Source organism: Pteropus medius, unplaced genomic scaffold (genome assembly GCF_902729225.1).
Source record: "Pteropus medius unplaced genomic scaffold, Ma_sr-lr_union100, whole genome shotgun sequence".
Classification (NCBI taxonomy): domain Eukaryota; kingdom Metazoa; phylum Chordata; class Mammalia; order Chiroptera; family Pteropodidae; genus Pteropus; species Pteropus medius.
The window spans coordinates 27,053,541-27,077,304 of record NW_024350319.1 but is presented as its reverse complement, the minus strand read 5'-3'; the positions used below and the strand labels follow the sequence as shown (position 1 = coordinate 27,077,304).

The following is a 23,764-nucleotide window of genomic DNA, read 5'->3' as shown; positions in this document are numbered from 1 at the left end:
ACACATTAATCAGTTTTAGTTAATAATGGATTAATGGGATATTGATTTTTTTTGGAGATCATGAATATCTTAAAATGTCAATATTTCATCTTCACACTTGTTTGATAGTTGGGTCGAATATAGAATTCTAGATTGGATATCGTTTGAAGCCAGTTGTCTTTTCCTTTCTCCATTGTCTTTTCCTTTCTTTCTCTCAAAATTTATGAAATCTTCTCTTTGCCTCACTGTTTTGAAATTTCACAATAATGTGCCTCATTCTAGGTTTATTTTAATCCACTCTACTAGGCACTCAGTGGACCCTTTTAATCTAGCATCTCAGTTTTAGGGAATGCTCCTCAATTATTTTATTGATTATTTTCCTCCCTTTTGTTTCTGTGTTTCTGGAGACCGTACTGCTTAGCCATAGGATTTCCTGGATTGTCTCTCTTGTTTTTCTTACCTTTTTCTCTTATTTCCTGTATCTTTGTCTGTTTTTATATGTGAGTATGCCACCCATGTGAAATTTCCTCAACCCTTCTATTGTTTGTTTTTTTTTTTAACTTTTGTGATCACAGTTTTAACTTATGAGTATTTTTTTTGTTTTCTTAAAATTCCTTTAAAAATAGCTTGCTCTTTTTGTTTTATGAATGAAATATCTTCTCTGATTAATAACATATTTTTTATGCTTCCTCTTTTGCATGGTCTCTATTTCTACTAAGTTGCTTGCTTTTTTCATAATTATTTGCTTTGGATCTCTATGTTCTATACAGGATTGAGCATATTTTTATGTGATTAGAGGCTTTTGTATTTCCTATTATGATTATTCTCTGTTGATATCCAGTGTAAGATTGGCAATCACTAGTATTGGCATGAATACAGGAAAATAGTCACTTTTAAAACTTTTGGTGGAATATAAATTTACGACACCATTTTTTGGAGAGCAAGTAGTTAGCATTTCTCAAAAAATTGAGAGGAGGGAGAGAAGAGGGGAGTGGTTGAGTGAGCTGTAGAGAGTCACTCTTGAGTTTTGGGCCCAGTATTGATCTATACATTTGTGAGGAAAAACTCTGAGAATGGAAGAACAACCATTAGGAAATAGTAAGTAGAACAGTTACTGAAACTCTGACAAGGCTGGGAATTGTTCATATTCCCACCTGCCACAGTGGAAAGACCTCATTATATAAAATTTATTGGGTAGAAACCTCCAAATATTGTCTCAGTATAAGTCTTAACCTAGAACTAAATTAGCTCTTGCCTTATGACTGTTCTGGATACACTATAACAAAGCTTTAAAATAAGTCATGAAAGCAAGCATTCAATTGACTCCAAGTGACATCTGTGTGCCAGAAAAATATCCAATCTTATTTAAGGGAATACGACAAACTCCAGAGATGACAGAACTGGCAAAAAAGGACATTAAAGCATCTACTATAAATATACTCCATATGTTCATGAAGGTAGAAGAAAACATGAGCATGTCGAGAAGAGAAATGGAAGACATATAATAAATATTTTATATTTATATATACAAATATATTTGTACATATCCCAGAGTAAGTTTTAGAGATGGAAAATACCTTATCTGAAATGAAAATAGACTGGGTAGGATTGACAGTGGATTAGACATTGGAGAAGCCAAGATCAGTGTACTTTAAAGCAGTAACAGAAACTATCCTAAAGGAGGCACAGAGGACAAGGAGCCTAAAAATCCTTAAATAGAGCATGCTGCTTTGTGGGATAATAGCAGGCAATCTAAACTATATGTAACTGGACTCCCAGAGAAAGAGGGGAAGAGGAGAGAAAAATGTTCAGACAGCTCAGCCATTCCCAGTCATTGGAGGAAGCTTGGAAAATTTCAGAGAGGGGCTTCTGGTGACCATGACCCATGTTGGACCAGGTCCAGACTTGGAGTACCCTGCGTGAATGATACAATTGTCTCTGGGCAGTTTCAGGCATGAGACTTAGAAAATGTCAAGGAAGATGCTACAAAGCAAAGGGATCCCCGAGGGGCATGACGCACGACAGAGGGCCCCACTTGCCTCCAGTCTAAGAGTGTGACTGCGTCCCTCTTTTTTATCCCAGGGAACCATCTAAAGCTGTAGCTTGAAGATGGTAGAGCTTCCATCAGCCTGAGGGACAGATTGCAGCTGCCCTCTTCCCCAAAACTCTCACTCTCAGTCTTGCTGCTGATGGCACCTGATGCGAGTGAGGGAAATAAACTTCTATTGTATGAAACCAGTTAGATTTCAAGGATGTATCTATTATAGCAGCTACCACATAGTTCCCCCAATTAATCATCCCACCTCCTCTGTGGTTTAATTACTTGCAAACTTGGGGAACCTCCAGAATGGTTAGCATCACTGCAGTGACTTTTTTTTTTTTTGCACTTTCTTGGGTTTGCTCCATCAATCTAGTACAGTGTGATTTTTATAGTTCAAGAATTTCACATTTCTAGTCTGCTGATGGCATTTTCTGTTTTCTTCATATCATTCCTGTCATTTTTGGGATTTGGGATTAAGAGAGTAATTAGATTTGCATGCTTAATCTACCATCTTGAGTCAATCTTCCTCTCATTGTGTTTTAATTTCTGTTTTTTTTGATTCCTAGTAAGACTAAATATTTTCCCATATGTTCATTTACTAATTATTTCCTAATTTGTGAATTTGTTGCTCATGTCCTTTGCTTCTTTATTCATTGCGATACTCATTTTTTAAAAGTGAAGAATGAGTGCTCAGCTGCATTCATATTTATTAATTCCAAAACATGCCCTGCACATGCCCGTTTCTCTGTATGTACTCATGTTGGTCCATGCATTGAGCTGTTCCCTGTCCTCTGTCTTCTATTTGTTTAAATCAGATCCTGCATAACATTTCAGGAAAGACTTTCAGTTCAGCTACAGACCCAGTCTTCAGTTATCGTTCCTTCAATAATTACTTATAATGGGTAATATTTATTGTGTACTTATTTTTGCTAGACTTCGTACTAAGCATTTTACATACATTATCATATTTGATCCTTAAAACAACTTTGTGCAATAGGTACAATCATAGAACCCATTTTACAGATGAGAAAACTGAGGTTTACAGATGAGGTTTACAGATGAATGCCTCGAGGTAGAATATGATGGAATAGGGAGTCAAGCCAATTCTGGCTGTTTACAAGGCCCTTAACCACGGCACTCTATTTATTCCTCTGCACATGTCACTGGATGTGTCACTTAGGTGTAGCATACTTAGTCTATGTCTCATCATTTATTTTGCTTTTATATATGTCTTATATTTCCTATTCAGTTGTAAACCTTTTAAAATTACATACGAAAAGCAATACAAGTGCTTTTTGTACCTGCAGTGAGAATCCTGGTGCTAACAAATGATAGACCCTCGATAGTTTGTTAAACATATCAATTGTTCAAGATATTTTTTGAGTTAATTAAAAATTTACCTGACGAAAATGGTTTTTAGATGCAAAGCTGAGAGGCATTTTCTTTATAATTTATCTCAGCTCTTGCCACAGATTAAGTATCACCCCTCCTTCATATCTCCCTTGTTATGGCAGGTAATTTTGAAGGTCTTTAAGTGACAGCCTCAGCACTCCATAGAATCCCATTTGTAATTATGAAGAACTAATATGCATGGAAATTTCCAGAAATGGGCTTAATTTCTTTGGCCCTTTTTCAATCAAGTGAAACTTCCTAAATGAGCCTTGATTCTGTCTCATCACTTTTCCACAGATAAAGATTTCAAGTTTCTATAGTTACCTTTGAAAATTGCAGGGCAATTTGCAACAACGGCAAAGCAGCCCATCTTCAATAGAACTTTGAGAGTGGTTTGGATTATTTCCCTTCCATTCTTGCGTAGACTTACAGAGTTCAATTGTATGTCTCTTCCCAGTCACTGAATCTGTGTCTAAAGAAGAGAAAAAAAAAAACCCCTACAATGCCATGATGATGATGATAGTCCTGAGCAATTTATATCCCCGTCATTTTCCCCACATATTTTAGAGCTATCCATTTCCCAGCATTCCGAAGACCAGTTGTGCTGGGAACCTGGATGAAGTCAGATTTTCTCCATGCAAAGAGAACAAAGTGAAATTAAAGATATAGATCTAAATCCTTGCATCCCAACCTTAGATAATAATACTTAAGGGCATTTATAATTTTTACAAAGGATGAAATAAAATTCCCATCACAAAATTTATTTTCATTTACTAAACCTATGAATAGAACTATATTACAAACAGAATTTATAGGAAATGATTGCTATGACATGAAACAAAATTAATGGTTTTAGATTCTTTGATCAGTATTCGGGTTTAGAAAAATCTTAGCAGACCACATATATTTTTATTGCTGACCTACAGAAAGAAGTTTGCAGTGTAGAGCTTGCAGTAGTTATAAACACGTATATTTTTATTGATTCATACACACTATATCTACTGTCAAGAAGAGTTTGAGGTGATTTATAATAAAAGTACAAGAATAATAAGTCAAAAACACAACTCATTGCAAGATAAAAATTATGTAAATTGTGATCTTTAATATGACTCGGTTAAGAATGTGTTTGGTTAAAATTAAAAGAAAATATGACAAACAGTGGCTTAAACAAGAAAGAAGTTTATTTTTCTGAAATAAAAAGAAGTTCTGGAGCCCAGGGCAGCACAATAATGTCATCGGGGACCCAGGTTGCTCTCATGTTTCTGCTCCACTCTCCTTAGTATGGCTTTCAATATCATGGTTGCAAGATGCTGGCTACACCTCAGGTGTCATGACTGTGTTCCAGGTAGGATAAAGGAACAGAGGCAAAAGGCTAAAGCGGCACACCAGCAGAATTCATACCTCTTAAGTAGCTTTCCTAGAAGCCATACCTAATTACTTCTGCCTTAGATCTCATTCGCTTAAATTTGGTCACAAGGCCACAAGGGGATGTAGATTAGGTAAGTCTTTTTAGCCAAGCCCATTGACACATTGAACAAAAAAATATGTTTCGTTTTGTGAAGGTAGAAGGGAGAAATGAATATAAAGATGTAACACGATTGCTACAGTAACTAATTTTAAAAATAGGTATATCTAAAATTGCTATGTTCAAGTGTTTTTAGAAAAAAATTTAAAAATGACACAAGATAATTTTCACAGGTGTGAGATTGTATCTCATTGTGGTTTTGATTTGCATTTTCCTGATGCTTAGTGATGCTGAACATCTTTTCATGTGCTTGTTGGCTATCTGTATATTTTCTCTGGAAAAATATCTATTCAAGTGCTACACCCATTTTTTAATCAGTTTTTTTTTTCTGATATTAGGTTGTGTAAGTTATTTATATATTTTGGTTATTAACTCCTGATAGGATGTATGATTTGCAAATATCTTCTTCTATTCAGTAGATTGCCTTTTCTTGTTGTTGATGGTTTCCTTCACTGTGCAACAGCTTTTTAATTTGGTGCAGTCTCATTTGTTTATTTGTGGTTTTCTTGCCCTTGCCAGGGGAGACTGGTCCAAAAATATATCGCTAAGACCAATGTTGAAGAGTTTACTGCCTGTGCTTTCTTCAAGTATACAGTACACCTACTTAGGTGTTTTATGGTTTCAGTTCTTACATTCAAATCTTTAATGTGTTCTGAATTTATTTTTGTATATGGTGTAAGATAGTGGTTCAGTTTCATTCTTCTGCATGTAGCTCTCCAGTTTTCTGGACACCATTTATTGAAGAAACTTTCTTTTCTCCACTGTATATTCTTGCCTCTTTTTTCATTAATTGGCCGTTATGTGTGAGTTTATTTCTGGGCTTTCAATTCTGGCTATTATCAAAAAGACAAAAAATAACAAGTGTTGGTGAAATGTGGAGAAAAGAGAACCCTTGTACACTGTTGGTGGGAATGTAAAATGGTGCACCCACTATGAAAAACAGTATGGAGGTTCCTCAAAAAACTTAAAAATAGAACTACAATACAATCAGCAGTTCCACTTCTGGATATTTATCTGAAGAAAACAAAAATACTAATTCAAAGAGTTATATGCATTCACATGATCATTGCAGCATTATTTGCAATAGCTAAGATATATAAGCAACCAGTGTCCAGTGACAGATAAATAGGTAAAGATGTGCTATATTTATATACTACAAAAATAAATAAAATACTGCCATTTGTGACATGGATGGACCTAGAAGATATTATGCTAGGTGAAATAAGACAGAGTAAGACAAATACCATATGGTTTCACTTATATGTGGAATATAAAAGAATAAAAGAAATAAACAAACAAAAAAACCAGAAACAGACTGATAGGCACAGGAAACAAACTGGTGGTTGGTTACCAGAGGGAGGTGGCATGGCGGTGGGTGAAATAGGTGAAGGAGATTAAGAGGTACAAAATTCTAGTTATAAAATAAATAAGTCATGAAGATCTAATATCAAGCATAGAGAATATCGTTAATAATATTGTGATAACTTTGTGTGGTGACAGATGGTAACTAGATATCATGGCTATTATTTTGTAATGTATAAAATATTGAATCACTATTCTATACACCTGAAACTAATATGATGATGTATGTCAATTATACACCAATAAAAAATGCTTTAAAAGATAATATTCTTATGCACCAAAAAAAGATACAAAAAAATCACACATTACATTTTTTTCATTTTTTTGTTTGCCATATTTCTTTTTTTAAATTAAAATTTTTGGGATGACATAAGTTAATAAAATCAAATAGGTTTCAAGTGTACAATTCAATAATATATTATATGTATATTGCGTTGTGTGTTCATGCATTAGTTTAAAATAAGATTTTCCAGTATATATTCTATGAGATATTAATAGGTATTATTTAAAAAAGAGGATTTCTTAAGTCAGAGAAAGATATATACCATATGATTTCACTTATATGAGGAATCTAGGGAACAAAAAGAACAAACTGATAAAAACAGACTCACAAATGTAGTGGACAATTTGGTGACAATTTGGTGACGGATAGGGGATGGGGGCTTGGGGAGATGGGAGAATGGGGTGAAGCGTTAAAGAAGTACATATTAGTAGTTGATAGTTGGGCACGGGGATGGGGAGCAGGGCAGAGGGGATGCAGGTAGCATTGATACGTTGGCTAGGCAGAGGGCCAGGGCAGGGAAAAAGCAATTGGGGGATTGTTTTATGAACTATATAGATGTCTAACCAATGTACTGTATACTTGAAACTAATTTAAATAAATAAATTAAAAGAAAAAACAAAAAAAAGATTTCTGAATCAAATTAGTTTGGAAACCATATATGTCACAAGAGCCAATAATATGAGGAAAATATGCTTTGTAAACCTCTGAGGGGGAAAATAGAATGAATAGTTTCTCAGCTTCTTTGGCCATAGAACTCTTTTATGGATTTATTTTTGAGACTGGTATAAAAGGGATCCCAATTTTGAGAAATTATGAGTAGAATTTTATCTTGTCATTGACCAAAAGAAATTCTTTTTATCTTAGCTATATCTAAAAATTTTAGTTGAGCCTATACTTAGGTTATTTTTAGTAAATATTGTTAGCAAGAGGAATTCCAAAAATATTTGAGCAGTAGCAAAATCATTGAAGTTCTTCTCCTGTTCTCTGTCTCTTTCTCGCTCATGCGTGCTCACATACAAATTTTTTTCCTTGAAGAACCAGCCATATTAATTTCTATCTTCTTGTTTCATATTATTTTTTAAAGAGCACATACCCTTTCGTTAACTCTTTCATCAAAGATGTCTATGTATTAACCTCCTACAGTGGTCATAAACAAAGCAATGACAGTAATAATTCACTTTCTGAATAAAAGACAGTGATTTACAGACCCATCTAGGATCACTCCATTTGTTCCCCTCCTCCACAACCCCCGATTTTCAAAGCTGTTAATATGTTTTGTGTTTTCTGCCTTGTGGAACAGGGTATCTGCAAAAGCATAGCTGAGATAGAAACACTGAATGGAAGCAGGATGGTTGAATATATAATGCCTCAGGGGTTTGGGGAGACTAGAATAAAGGGCCTGGTGCCCAAGCCTGTTAGCAACAGCTAAGGCAACATTTATTGGGTGTTCCCTTTATTTCTGGCTTTTGTGGGAACCCTGGATGCAAAGGGACTAAAAATCCCTTTATTTAAAATTCTTTCAGAACAAATTGTATCTCGTTTGTTCAGTTATAAACTCAGTGCAAGACCCAGTGCCTGGCACTTTGAAGCACTCAGTAATTGCTTTTGTTGAATAAAGAATGAATGCCAGGGAAAATGTCTCTGCTCTCAGAAAGTTCAATTTAGAGATTTTTTTCCCTAGATACGTATTTATAATGTAGTTTGGTTGAATTGAGGACTATATCAAGGACAACTTTAATACGAAGTAAGAATGCAACAAGAGCTTTTAACTACTAGTATGTCCAGATTGCATCTGAATGATTTTCACTTCTGCTTCCCTGTACATGCATCTTTTTACCTTGTTACTATTAAATTTCAAAACAGTGCTTTTTTTTTAAACTAAAAAGAAAAAAAAATATACCCACATTCTTACTATCTCTAAAAATTATATCGAGTGGAAGTCTGTTAATAAAAAATGGTGATAATAAACTGACTTTATGAAAAAATGAAGTGGAAATCTATTTTTTAAAAATGTGTGATCAGTAAAACGATAACTGAATGTCCTACAGAGAGAGAGGACAAAGAAATATGGGGGAGGAATTTAGAAACCAAGTAAGAAATTTAATTCTTCAGTGGCTTTGGACTCTAGACCAGAAGCGGATTTTTTTTTTAAGAAAATAGGACTAAGCCATTACTCAAAGAGAAGGTAATTGAGAAGGTGTGTTTTTGTTCCACATCTCACTTCTTGGTGGGTATGTTGTTAACTAGAAAACTCAAATCCCCTGTTGTTTGTAGTTGCTCTTGCTTCCTTCTTCATTCTCTTGCTAAACGGTCCTCTCATATGAGTATTTCTGAAAGGATCCATGATTATCTTTCACGTGACACAAATGAATCTAGGAGCCCACCTGCTCTGAAGCAGATCTCTCCGTCTGGCACTCTCACCTTCATAGTTCTGCATACAAGCTGCAGGTTCTTTCAACAGCTCCTTCTTCTATGTTATGTTCAGTTAGGCATGGGCTCAGGAAGGGTTTCTTGGGCTCTTAAGTATGACAGAGTTAACTGGGATGGGTCATTTAGTTTTCACCTGCAGACTTTTTGTCTTTTTAGCTCATATATACAGTGCCAGGGTAGTAGGGTCAGTGAGTGTTCAAATGCCTGCTGCCACATTCCTTAGAATCCACTATTTGCTATAAACCACTCTATGATGCACATTATCCTATAAATTTTCTGGGCATTTACCTAGTTATATAGCCTATTTTCTTAGGCTATATTCTTAGAAGTAGAATTACAGGGTTGGACATTATAAACAGATTTTCAGCTGTTTGTCAAATGCTGTCAAATTACCCTTCCATAACAGATCCATACCCTCTTCCCCATCAGTGGTTTATAAAAGTCGTCCTTACCCTTGTTAGCAGGATATTATTTTATTTAATCTTCATTAATCTATTATGTGAAATAAGTTTTTAGTACTTAAATGCATTTATTTTATTATGAATAAAGCTAAATGTTTTTATGTTTATTGACCATTTTTAAAAATTAATTAATTAATTTAAATTAGTTTCAAGTATACAGTACATTGGTTAGACATCTATATAGTTCATAAAACAGTCCCCCAGTTGCTCCCTCCCTTCCCTGGCCCTCCACCTATCCATCATATTAATGCTAACTGCATCCCCTCTGCCCTGCTCCCCATCCTCGTGCCCAACTATCAACTACTAATTTGTACTTCTTTAACCCTTAACCCCATTCTCCCAGCTCCCCAAGCCCCCATCCCCTATCTGTCACCAAATTGTTCACTACATCTGTGAGTCTGTTTTTGATTAGTTTGTTCTTTTTGTTCTTTAGATTCCTCATATAAGTGAAATCATGTGGTATTTATCTTTCTCTGTCTGACTTGACCATCAGTATTTTTTATAAGCATTGCTTTTTAAAATATTTGAATCATTTTTTCTTATTAATCTCAACAGCCTTATAAGTTAATAATTTTAGCCATTTTCCATAGAAGCTTCATCATCTCCCCACCCCCACACTCCCAGTTTACTTCTTATTTTAACTCAGTTCATGAAGTCTTTTGTTTTTGATTCACAGGTGTTTTAAATCCACAGTAATTAAATCAAGAATCATTTTATGTATACTTTTACTTTCAATGTAAAGCTTGGAAATTTTCACCTGCATTTTCTTCTACAGCATTTATATTTTCCATTTTGCCTTTAAATATTTTGATCATATAAATTCAATTTTGTTTCTACTGACTGGATTTCTCTTCATTATGGGTCACAGTTTTCTTCCTTGTATGTCTTAGTAATTTTTGCTTGTGTATGAATGTGATGGATGCTACATAACCGATTGCCTGGATTTTTTTTTTTTCTTAATTGTAAGTTTTGTTCAGCAAGAAGTTAGTCTACTTGGAAATCAGCGTGATTCCTTCCAGGTTTGTTGTTCAGCTTTGGTAAGGCAGGTCTACAGTGGTTGTAACTCTAGGGCTACATTAGCCATATTTGGAGCCCGGCATCACTAGGTGTTCCTACCAGATATCCAGGGTGTTCAACAAGATCTTTTCACCATGGCTGGCTAGAACTCAAATGTCTCCTAGGCCCGTGCAGGCTTTGATGGTTTAGTCTCAGCATCCTGGTAGCCGTTCCTTCCCTGATAGTTCTTTTTGGCCCATCATCATGGAGTCTCATTTAGCCCACACATAGTTGAGCATTTGGCTAAAGGTACAAGAGGACTCTTATGTAGATTTCTGGAGCTCTTTCTCTGTACATCTCCCTTTTTTTCTGGTACTTTGCCACATAAATTCCAGCCACTTCAGTAACTGTGTACTTTGTTCTCTGTTTCCTCAGCTCAGCAAAACCACTATAATTCCTCTGCACTCTGAACGTTTCTCCAAGAAAAAAAGCTGAGATGGTAGTCTGGTTCACCTCACTTCTTCACCTTTCTCTGCAAGCTCAATCTTGTTTATTCTGTTGACCAACAGCTGAAGATAATCACTTCACATATTTTCTCTAGTTTTTTAGTTATATATTGGGGGAGGGCTAGTTTAGTAGTATTTACTCTCATGATGGTAAGAAGCATGTATTTGATATGATTATGGAGGGTCTGTTTGGCTATACAATATCCATTTCAACCCTCTTTTCCATTTTCTACCTACTAGCTACAGAGATTGAAAAAGTAAGATACCAGCTTAACCTTCATCCTCTGAAACAAGTAATGGTTCTAGACCTAGCCTAGCCAATGAGACAGAAGAGAAATTTTTCTGGGAGGTTTGTGGAAAGACAATTTAGCTTCCTAATAAAAGGAGAGAAACACGAAAGGAGAGCTGTCTCTCTCTCTGTCTCAGTGGCCTGGCCTGCATTTACCTCTTGCCTTTGGTATGTGAACACTCGATGTCTTAGGTTGTAATATCTTGGATCATGAAGCAACATGACCAAGGACAAAAAGCCAAGCTACTGGGGGCAGCAAAGTGGGAAGATAAAAAGAGTCTAGGTACTTAAAAAGATCCTTGAAGTACTGAACCAATCCTGAGATGGCCTCCCTTTGGGCTTCATGTTATGTAAAACTCAACATCATTGTGTTTCAAGCCTCTGTTAGTTTTTGTTGTTTTGTTGCTTGTAGCCAGAGTATTCTTAACTGATGTAGGATTTAAATATTTTGTTTTCCAAGTGATTAGATTGTTATAAGACATTCTGTTTAAAAAAATCTATTGAAATGACTGCTTTCTCATACACTAAGTTTATATCTATCTATCTGTCTCTATCTATCTATCTATCTATCTATCTATCTATCTATCTATCTATCTATCTATCTATCTATCTCTTTATGGACTTTCTATTCTATTCCATTGGTGTATTTGTGTGGTATGGTGACCATCTAACTTCTTAATATTTGGTAGGGCAAGAGTTTCCACTGCCCTTAACTTGTGAATTATGATATTTATTTTCAACTTTGTAATACTTTTCTTAGGTCCAATTTTCCAGTAATTTTTAAAGTGATTTAACAGACAACTTTTCCTACTTTTTGTGTCTTTAAGGATCATGGGACTGGTAAAGATTGAAAGAAGATGGAGACATTACCTCAAGATTTCATTGAACGAAGATGAAGGCTGCTGGCATTTTGAAAATTTCTTTAAAACACGACGGTGTTGCATGTAGACAATAGTATCAAGTGCAATACGATTTTAGAAAAATCGAGCAAAGAAAAAATGTACTTCAAAGTCACAAACAGCTGCTTTATGGGCTGAAAAATGTGCAATTTGAAAGTTGAGATCAATAGCTCTCAAAGCATTAGCAAATAGTAAAATAGAGTTGTACAGTAATAAGAAAATATAATGCCCCTGTTCTCATTCTGCATAAGTAATAAGCAATTAGTTTTCTTTCTGAGACTTGTGATGTGACAAGGAGCTGAGAAAAGCAGGCCCTTTAGTTTGCTAACTGAAGCTGTCATTTGGGAAGGATGTTTGCTTGACAGTTGATTAGGGGTTAAATGAACTGGAAATATCGGTAATTTTTGCTGCTTTTTCATTTATTGTAACAACAATTATCCGTATTTTTTCTTCTGCCAGTTCTAAACGCTAGATAATTTGAACAATTATCCATGAAAAAAACAAACCAAAAAACCCCCAGAAAACAACTGATTTTGAATAGCAAAAGGGCAAGGAGGATTTGAAACCACTTGCTCTTTGAAAGATAAGATTCTCATCTGAGAATTGGCTAACATGGTTGATAAGTCTTGAAAGATGCCTTTAATGATCTCTTAGAACTAAATAATACAGTTCTGAAAAAATAATATCAAATACACAGTTATTTAGCTTATTCTTAATTATTCAGCCTAACATTACTAATCCTTTCTGAGTCAATTAGTTTATACAGTTATTGATCAATACTTATTGAATGGCTAATATGTGTCAGGCACTGTTCTAGATGTCAAGGATATAGTAATAAACAAAGCAGATGAAAAACTCAGTCCTTATGGATACATTTTTATTGAGGAGAACTAGCTAATAAACAGATAAGCAAGAACACATTTAGTATATCGGATAGTAAAATTTTATTAAGAAAAATAATGCAGGGTAGGGGCATAAAGGGTGATGGCATGGGGATGCTTGCCATCCCCAAAATTGATATTTAATTAAGGACCTAAAGAAAATGAAGGCATGAGATATGGGGTCTCTGGAGAATGACTGCTGAAGTAGAGGGAACAGCAGGTATAGCAGGGCCAAAGGCCCCCAGATGGGAGTTTGTTTGGCATGTCTGAGGAATAGCAGGGTGGCAAGTAGGAATGATGGAGTAGGCCAAGGAGAGAGATTACATGATTAGCCCAAACTGTAGTAGAGGCCAGACCATAGAGAGCCTTGGAGATCATGATAATGAATTCAGCTTCTCTTTTGAGTGATATGAATTTTAAGAGGAGGAATAACATAATCTACATGTTTTAACATGATAACTTTGGCTGCTCTACTACAAATAAACTGGAAGGCAGAAAGATGAAAGCATAAAGACCAATTATGGGATTGAGTTAGCCAAGGTGAAAGACAATGGTGTCTTGGATCAGGTGGTAGGACGTTGAGGATAATTGATACTGGATGTATTTCAAAGGTAGAACTGACAGAACTTGCTGATATATTGGATGTGTGTCAGGAAAAAAGAGTAGTCAAAATTAACTTTGAGGTTTTGAGACTTACTAGGTGGGGAAACTATACGAGCAGCAGGTTGGGATGGAGAATGGGATCTGTGCTGTGGAAGAGCAGGGGTTCACTTTGAGACGTATTACATTTGAGATGTCTGTTAGACATCCAAGTAGAAATATTGAGTAGGCCGGTGGACATATGAGTTCAAGGGCGAAGTCTGAGCTGGAGATAAAAAGTTTGGAGTCATCAGCACATAAATAGCATTTAAGTTATTAGACAGGATGAGATCGCCCAGAATGAGTGTGGAAAGAGACGAAATGTGAGCCCTGAGTAACTTCAAAATTTTTGGCATCATTATTGATCTATAACTTTTGACAAGTCCTTTGATCTCTGTGTTTCTCGATTTCTAATACAGTGTTGAACAATAAAAATGTAATGTGAGCCACAAATGAGGGCCATATATGTCCTTTAAAATTTTTTAGTAACCATGTTAAGAAAAGTAAAAATGAGGTCACCATTACCTTGATTGCAAAACCAGACAAAGACATTACAAAAAAAGAAAACTATACGCCAATATCTCTTATGAACATTGATGCAAAAATTCTCAACAAAATATTAGCAAACCAAATTCAGCAATACATTAAAAATATCATACACCATGATCAAGTTGTATTTATTCCTAGGATGCAAGGTTGGTACAATATCTGCAAATCAATTAATGTGATACACTACATTAACAAATAGAAAGATAAAAACCACATGATCATATCAATAGATGCAGGAAAAGCATTTGACAAAATCCAGCATCCATTTATGATAAAATCTCTCAGCAAAGTGGGAATAGAGGGAACGTACCTCAACATAATAAAGGCCATAAAACCTAGTTAACATACTCAGTGGAGAAAGGCTAAAAACGTTTTTCTTAAGATCAGAAACAAGACAATGATGCCCACTTTCACCACTGCTCTTCAACATTGTGTTGAAAGTCTTGGCCAAAGCAATAAGACAAGAAAGAGAAATAAAAGGCATCCAAATTGGAAAGGAAGAAGTAAAATTCTCGTTATTTGCCTATGGCATGATACTATAGATAGAGAACCCTAAAGATTCCACCAAAAATACTGTTAGAACTGATCAATGAATTCAGTAAAGTAGCGGGTTACAAAATAAATATTCAGAAGTCAGTGGCATTTTTATACACCAATGATGAACTTTCAGAAAGATAAATTAAGAAAACAATCCCATTTACAATTGCATTGAAAACTATAAAATACCTGGAGATCAAATTAACCAAGGAGGTAAAAGACCTGTTTTCAGAAAATTAGAAGTCATTGAAAGAAGAAATTGAAGAAGATACAAATAAATGGAAGTATATACCATGCTCATGGGTAGAAAGAATCAACATCATTAAAATGGCCATACTACCCGAAGCAATCTATTGAGTCGATGCAATCTCTATCAAAATACCAATGGCATTTTTCAGAGAGATAGAACAAATAATTCTAAAATTTATTTGGAAACATAAAAGACCCTGGATTGCCACGGTAATCTTGAGAATGAAGAACAAAGTTGGAGGTATCACACTACCTGATATCAAACTATACTACAAGGCTACAGTAATCAAAACAGCATGGTACTAGCATAAAAACAGATACACTGATCAATGAAATAGAATAGAGAGCCCAGAAATAAATCCACAGCTATACACTCACTTAGTATATGAATATATGACAAAGGAGGCAAGAATATACAATGGGGGTAAAGACAGTCTCTTCAATAAATGCTGTTGGGAAAATTGGACAGATACATGCAAAAAAAAAAAAGAAGCTGGACCACCTTCTTACACCATATACAAAAATAAACTCAAAATGGATTAAAGACTTAAATATAAGACCTGAAACCATAAAACTTGTAGAAGAAAACATAGGCAGTAAACTCTCTGATATTACTAACAATAATTTCTTTTTGGATATATCTCCTCAGGCAAGGGAAACAAAAGAAAAAATAAATGGACTATGTCAAACTAAAAAGTTTTTGTACAGCAAAGGAAACCAACAAAACAAAAAGACAACCGACCGATCGGGAGAAGATATTCGCTAATGATACATCTGATAAGGGGTTAATATCTAAAATATATAAAGAATTCATACAACTCAACAACAAAAAAACAGACAATCCAATTTAAAAAGGGGCAGAAGACCGGAACAGATACTTCTCCAAAGAGGAACTACAGATAGCTAACAGACATATGAAAAGATGCTCAAGGTCTCTAATCATCAGAGAAATGCAAATTAGAACAACAATGAGATATCACCTCACACCTGTCAGAATGGCTATCATCAATAAATCAAAAAAAAAGTGTTGGAGAGTACGCAGAGAAAAGGGAACCCTCATACATTGTTGGTGGGATTGCAAATTGGTATAGCAGCTATGGAAAACAATATGGAGCTTTCTCAAAAAATTAAAAATGTATATACCTTTGACCTAGCAATTGCACTTTTGGGTATTTATCCAAAGAAAACCAAAACAATAATTTATAAAGATCTATGCATCCTAATATTCATGGCAGCACAATTTACAATAGCCAAGATATGGAAGCAACCTAAATGCCCATCGACAGACAATTGGATAAAGAAATTATGGTTCATATATACAATGGAATATTACTCAGCCATTAAAAGAAATGAAATCCTACCATTAGCAATGACATGGATGGACCTAGAGGTTATTATGCTTATTGAAATATGTCAGACAAAGAAAGATAAATACCATATGATTTCACTTATATGTGGAATCTAAGAAACAAAAACAGACTCACAAATATAGTGGACAATTTGGTGACAAACAGAGGGGAGGGGTGGTTGGGGGGTGAGAATGGGGTGGAGGGTTAAAGAAGTACAAATTAGTAGTTGATAGATGGTCACGGGGATGGGGAACACAGCATAGGGAATGCAGTTAGCATTAATATGTTGGCTAGGTGGAGGGCTAGGGGAGAGAGAGCAATTGGGGGGATTGTTTTAATAACTATATAGATGTCTAACCAATGTACTATATACTTGAAATTAATTAAAATGAATAAATTTTAAAAAAGTAAAAATGAATAAATTTTAAAAAAGTAAAAATGGAAAGTGGAAATAATATTTATTTAGCACAATTTAATTAGAATAAAGATGTCCAAGAATCATAAAATGTGAATGTGTCTTACATGGCAAAGGGACTATGAGAATGTGACAGATGTAAGGACCTTGAGATGAGATTATGCTGAATCATCAGCTGGGCCCAATCTAATCACATCAGTTCATGAAAATGGAGAACATTTCCATTGTTCGTAGCCGTGGTCAGAGAGATGTTAGGAAGGGTAAGATAGAAGATACTGCTGGCTCTGAAAGTGGAGCAAGGTGGCCAGTAGCCAAGGAATTTGGGCATCTTCTAGAAGCTGGAAAAGGTCAGGATATGGACTTTCACCTAGAGCCTCCAGAAGGAACACAGCCCTGCCCAAACCTTGATTTTAGCCCATTGAGACCCACATCAGACTTTTATACTGAAACGTAAGGTTATAAATTTTGTGTTGTTTTAAGCTACTGAGTTTGTCATAATTTATATGGCAGCTATAGGAAAGGAATATACTCAATGTACTCAAAATGATCATTTCCAGGTGAAATCAATGAAAAAATTAACGATAGTTCACATTTGCTTTATTATAGTCTTTGAAACTTAGTGTGTATTTTACATGTACAGGACATCTCAACTTGGACCAGCCTCATTTCACATACTCAGTAGCCTGATGTGACTAGTGGCTATCATTTTGGTCATTGCCCTTCTAACCAGTGCAGTAAGGCAAAAGCAGTTTAGTACAAGGAAGACATGTACGTTGGTTAATTTTATGTGTCAACTCGGCTGGATCACAGTGCTCAGATATTTGGTTAAATATGATTCCAGAATTTTCTGTTTTTTGGATGATTAACATTTAAATTAGTGGACTTTGAGTAAAACAGATTGCCTTCCACAATGCAGGTGAGGCTCATCCAATCAGGTGAAGGTCTTAATAGAATAAAAACTGACTTCCCCTGAGCAAGAAGGAATTCTGCCAGCAGACTGCCTTAGGAGTAAAAACGCAACTCTTCCCTGAATCTTCACAATTATGTGAACCAATTCCTTGAAATAAACCTCTACATATCCTGTTGGTTCTGTTTCTCTGAAGAAGCATGTATTTGAGACAAAGGAAAGACATATACCATGCCTAAACTTCCTTGCCCTGCCCCGGCCCCGGCCCCCGCCCACCATGTCCAGAGTCCAGAGTTTTGTAGGCTAGTGATCGCTCTGGGAGAGAAAGATGTGAACCAGGAGTGGGTGAATGGGCAGGAGGAGAGGTGCTGTGCTGTCCAGGAAGATGAGAGGAGGGGAGTGTGAGACGAAGAGTCTGTGTTGGGACAGGCTTTGGAAGAGAGAGCATATTCTGTTTCAGAGAGAGAGCCAGAGAGGTCTGATCTGCAGTCATGGGAAGGTCGGTTTCCATGAGCTGAAGCATTCTGAGTTCCACTAAGGGCCAGGGGAGTGGGCCCTATGTTAGTCTGCCAGAGCTACCACAACAAAGCACCACAGACTGGGTGGTTTAAATAACAAAATTTCTCTTCTCATAGTTCAGGGGGCTGGAAGTCCAAGATCAAAGTGCCAACAGGGTTGGTTTTCTTTGAGGCCTCTCTCTTTGGTTTGCACATGGCCACCCTCATGTTGCCTCTTCACATCTTTCCTGTGTGTGCATGTCTCTCTGTGTGTCCTAATCTCCTTTCCTTATAAGGACACCAATCAGATTGGATTAGGGCCTAGCCTAATGAGCTCATTCTAACTTAATTACCTCTTCAAAGGCTTTATATCCAAATACAGTCACATTCTGAGGTACTCGGGAATTAGGGCTTCATCATATGAATTTGGGGAGAAGCATAATGTGATTCCACTTCAGTCTGCCTCACAGACTCCCAACTGAAGAATTAGCACTTAGTTCAGAGTAAGTAGTAAATAAATGTCAAGACGGTACATGTCTTCCTAAAGAACTCTGGATGAAGCAGAAAATATGCAGGGTAGAAACACAGGTCTGGGTGAGTCTGAAGTCACAATGGGTTCTGGGGGTAGAGAGGACAAAGAGACTGGATGACTCTTCTCTGGCTATTGGACAGAAGCTGTGATCATCCTGGCTAGAGGCGAAGCAAAAGTTGATGAGTCACTCAGACTATAAATTACTGTCCCAAGCCTGCTTAATTTGAGTCACCTGGGTCTGAGTCCGGGCTGTGAGAAGCCCAGCAGCACATATTTTAGGCAAATGTGAGAAAACGAGGCAACTGTGACACTGACAGGAAATTAGTCAGGGATCTATCTTCCAAGTCCTTTTTATAATTTATAAATCATCTGACTATCTCACATTTGCTGGAGGAAGCATTGCTTTAATATTCTGAAATGTGTTTATTTTTCCCTGAATTAAAAAAAAAAAAATTCCTCAGTATGTTCAAGGAAGGGGTGAGTCTTTCAGGCATTGTTAATCTAAAGAGCATTGTTTGGGTAAGGGTCAGAGGCATTTAGGGATAGAACGAACATGTGTGATCTAGGACACAGCAATAATGAAGTAAGCCTGAGAATTTAGGTTGTGTTTCACAGAGAGAATGACAATGCAGCATATTTGGAAATAAATGTCACATTTCTTTCCTTCCCCAAATTGCCTGGGTCTCTCTCCACACCATTCCTTCCCTTCCCACTTCAATCACCAACCTATCGGATTTTGTCAGGAAATTTCAGGTGGAGGGGACTGCCGTAATAAAGGCATGGAGATGTGAGCACATGTGGATTGGGCCAGAAAATTGGTAGCTGGAATATGGAGCAGGGCTTGAAGGAGAGCAAGAGGGGTGGTTAATGTCTGGGGACAACCTTGAATGTGACACTAAAGAATTTAAACATTAATCTGTAAGGAAGAGGAAATATAGATTTTTGATAAGCAGAGTGAGGTGACTTGAATCTAGTCCACAAACTATAGCTGCCCTTATTTGTACAGCCCATTAGGTAGAAAAGGTTTTTATGTTTTTAGTGTATGTACCACTGAAGAGAGCACAAAAGTTTTTACATTTTCAAAGGGTTGGAAAGAAAAGAAGGATGGATGGCTGTCAGATAGTAGGAAGAAAAGATGCTGATAGAGAACATATTGTCCCAAATATTTTACTTTACAGATAAAGTTTGCCTACCCTGGGCCAGATTTAGAAGGCAATAACTACCATTTATTGAATGCTTATTTATACTAGTTTTAATATCCATTATCTTTAATACACAAAACGAAGGGACTTGTCCAGGGCTATGTAGCTACATGAATGAATCAGGATTTGAACTCAGAGCTGTGGGCTCTCAAGCTAGAGCTTGTTACACTGTGCACTGAGAGCAGGAACAGGTAAGGCTGGTTAATTGGGAGGCAGTCATTGTGAGGCTTCTGTGGCATCGAGGGTGAGATATGATGAATGAGGGACTTGATAGTGAAAATAGAAAGCAGGGAGGGACCTGAAAAACTCCTCAGGGCTCTATGGAACTAGACATGAAGGAGAGGGAGAGCAAATTGTCACAACTGGACACTCCTCTTCCTGAGACTCCTCTGTTGCTCTCTCTTCTCAGGCTCTCTGCCAAAGCTTTATTCACGTCATTGATTTTTCAACTAGCCTGGAGTAGTAGAGAGGACAGTGGCCCCAGAATGAACTCTGAACCTGTCATTACTGAGGCACATAACCCTCTACAGTTGTCAGACACTAAAAGCATGATGCCCACGCTTGGGGAGGCTGTGGGAAAACTGGAACACATAACACCAGTAAATTGGAAAATTCTGGAAACTTATCTTAAGAAAATAAATAGATAAAATGTAATAATAGGTAATAATAGATTAATAGAGTAATAAATAAAAATCACCACTAAAATATCCAGTGCAATGTTATTTATGTAAGAAATAAATTAGTAATAACTTCAATATCTGATAATAGAAATAGTCGAATAAGTTTTTATTTATGTACCCAAAGAAAATTCAGGTACATAAAAATAAAAATTATAAAGACCTGTGGCAACAAGAAAAATGTCTTCCTTTTCACATTGAGTGAAAGAAATTGATACTAAATTCTGGGCATACTATGATTAAAACTATTTAAAAGTGATCGTCAGCCCATATGGCTGACATAAAGGGTATATAGAGTGATTTTTTCCTTTCTATTTCCTTTTCTTCCTGTTAAGTTTCTATAACAATATTTTTTAATGAATTTAGGAATTTAAAATTGTGTTAATATCTCAATGCTTTTTTGATAAAGGCTGTTTAAAATAAATAGATAATTGATTTTCCTGACAATAAATAGGAAGGTGAATGGATGTTTTCAGATAATTGAAAGAAGGTGAATAGTTTTAAATTTTCCTCTGCAATAGTGTTTTTGGTCAAGGAAAAGAATGACCAGGCTACTGCTGTGGCCTGAGTTTGTGCCTTCAGTGCTGCTCCTCTTAGGGCAGACGCATGCTGGGGCCAAATAGACACCTGTTGTTTTTCTCTGACCAGTATCCACTTTTCTTGGTAACAGCATTTTGATTTTCCTTTGAGGAACTATCCTTACCCCATTTTTGTGGGTCTAGGACTGGGGACATGGAAGCATGCTAAACTGGAAGAAGTTTGGATTTGCTAGGGGCCATCTTTGCTGTCACATGGGGACACTGGGGACGAAGTGGGTAGGGAGAAGGAGGGGGAGAGAGAGACAGTGACAGAGATAGAGACAGAGCGACACAGAGAGATAGAGAGAATGAATGGGAATGGTGACATTGTTTGAGGCCCTTGATCCAGCTGTTCCTGAATGTAGTCATATGTTGAACTTCCCGCTTAGATGAGGCAATAGTTCTGTCTGTCTCTGTATCTTTGTCTTTCTCTTCCTCCCACTGCTCTTCTTTTTCCTTTCCCCTTCCCTTTCTTTTTTTACTTAATCCAGCTTGAATTAGGTTCTTTCCATAGGAGACTCAAACAATCCTGCCTAAAAGGATGTCAACACTTTGTGGCACTCCCAGGCCAGAGGAGATAGGGAAGTGAGAGAGGAAAAGCAGACATCTAAGAAAGAGTGGATCCAGACTTGGTCAGTACGAAATTCATTGTGCGTAGGGGGAAAGGCAGGATGGTACCGTCAAAGAAGGATGAGTGTGCAAACTTTGAGGATATGTATTGGTGGGGGAGAGTGAAGTAATTTATAGGGCTGAAATGCAGATTTTAAAATGCAGGTAACTTTTTGCCAGCCTCAGAACTTAGATCACACAAATCATCAGCAGGTTTGCATGGTGTTTTCATTACTGCTCCTTTTTGATGATTCCTCCTGCATAATTATTATTCTGAAGGCTTTGGAAAATTTCTTTGTACATTTAGAATCAGGCTATTTCTCATTTTAATTTTCCTGCTTTTTTACCTTCTTATTCCAAGGTCACTGACTGTTTTATGGTCAAGATTTGTGTACAGTTTAAATCAGTTGCTGAACATCAAAGAGTCTGGTGCATATGTGATAAATACGTGTCTCAGGGAGAGAGTAACTGCAATCATGGTTGGAATTTTCAAATCTGTAATATTAAACTCTCTGCACGAGTAGAATACGAATGTGATTTCTGTACATCTGTTTCATCCGGTGTGCGATGCCTCGTGTGGCTCTGAATTCTCCGAAGAAGAAACAAGATCATTTAGAAAGTCTATGCAGCTCTAAAAAGTTTCTAATGTGTGCTTGCTTCGGCAGACATATACTAACATTGGAACAATACAGAAAAGTTTCCTAATGTTATGCGCTGAATGTTTGTGTCCCCCTAATTTTTTTTGTTGAAATTCTAACACTCGATGCGATTGTATTAGGAGGTGGGGCCTTTGGGAAGTGATTAGGTTATAAGGGTGCTTCCCTCATGAATGGTATTAGTGCCCTGATAAAGGAGACACCAGAGGAGCTCTCTTGCCCCTTTTACCTCCTGACGACACAGCAGGAGGATGGCCCCCCACCAGATGCTGTATCTGCTGGTGGCTTGATCCTGGAGTTCCCAGCCTCCCGAGCTGTGAGAAATAAATATGTGTTGTTTAAACCAAACTGTCTATGGTGTTTTTGTAACAGCAGCCTAAACAGACTAAGACACCTAGAAACTGGTCATTTGCCTGCTTGTTCTCCACCCTCATTCCCACCTATCTGTGCTCTGCTGTGGACTGGGGTGGGCTGTAAGACCCAGCAGGCTGTTTCCTAGACTCCTTTACCAGCTGACTGATTAGGATCTTCCAACATGAGGCACTGGCTGAGGTGGAAGGTAGGAGAGGAAAAGGAACCCTCATCCCGTTTCCGTTTCTGCCAACTTTCCTCTAGCCATAGTGAGCTGCTACTGGATCTTCTGGCAGTTCCCACAGCTTCAAGGTGGAGCCTCTCTGTCGGTGCCCCCACCAGCACCTGAGACCCTTTGTGGTCCCAGAAAAATGGAGCTCCCACAGGTTCTAGTCCCTCGAAAGTTTTAAGCTACATTATCTTCTCCATTTTGGTTTTCCAGACTTAGGAGGGGCGTCATGGGCTGAATTGTGCTCCTTGCCCACCCACCCCATTCGTATGTTGAACTCCTAACCCCCAATACCTCAGAATGTCACTGTATTTGAAGACAGGGTCCTTAAAGAGGTAATTAAGTTAAAATGAGGTCATTAGGATGGACCCTAATTCAACACAACTCGTGTCCTTGTAAGAAGAGGTTAGGATATAGGCACACATAGAGGAAACACCAGCTACAAGCCAATGAGAGAGGCCTCAGAAGAAATCAACCCTGCCAACGCCTTGATCTCGGACTTCTGACCTCCAGAACGGTGAGAAAATAAAGTTTTGATTTTAAGCCACCCAGTCTGTGGTATTTTGTTAGGGCAGCTCTATAATACAATTACAGGTGGGATCTATTAATCTCTGGGTTAACCCACTGTCTCTGCTCTCTCAGCCCTCTCTATGTGGCCAGTTTCCTATAAAAATTTCCTCTTTGAAACACCTGGAAGTGGTTTTGTTTTTCTGACTAAAACACCTAATAAATATCCCAAGTGTA

General features: G+C 37.0%; 1 protein-coding gene across 2 annotated transcripts in view; it reads left to right on the top strand.

Annotated features, from left to right (window-relative positions):
• PAWR (pro-apoptotic WT1 regulator) overlaps nt 1-14,136 on the top strand; it is a 151,019-nt gene extending 136,883 nt beyond the window's left edge. For both annotated transcript variants that reach the window (XM_039838917.1, XM_039838915.1), the window contains one exon: nt 12,092-14,136. In XM_039838917.1, the coding sequence (XP_039694851.1) occupies nt 12,092-12,115 (24 nt within the window). In that variant the 3' untranslated portion in view covers nt 12,116-14,136. The remainder of the gene's footprint in view (nt 1-12,091) is intronic.
• The last annotated feature ends 9,628 nt before the right edge of the window (nt 14,137-23,764 follow it).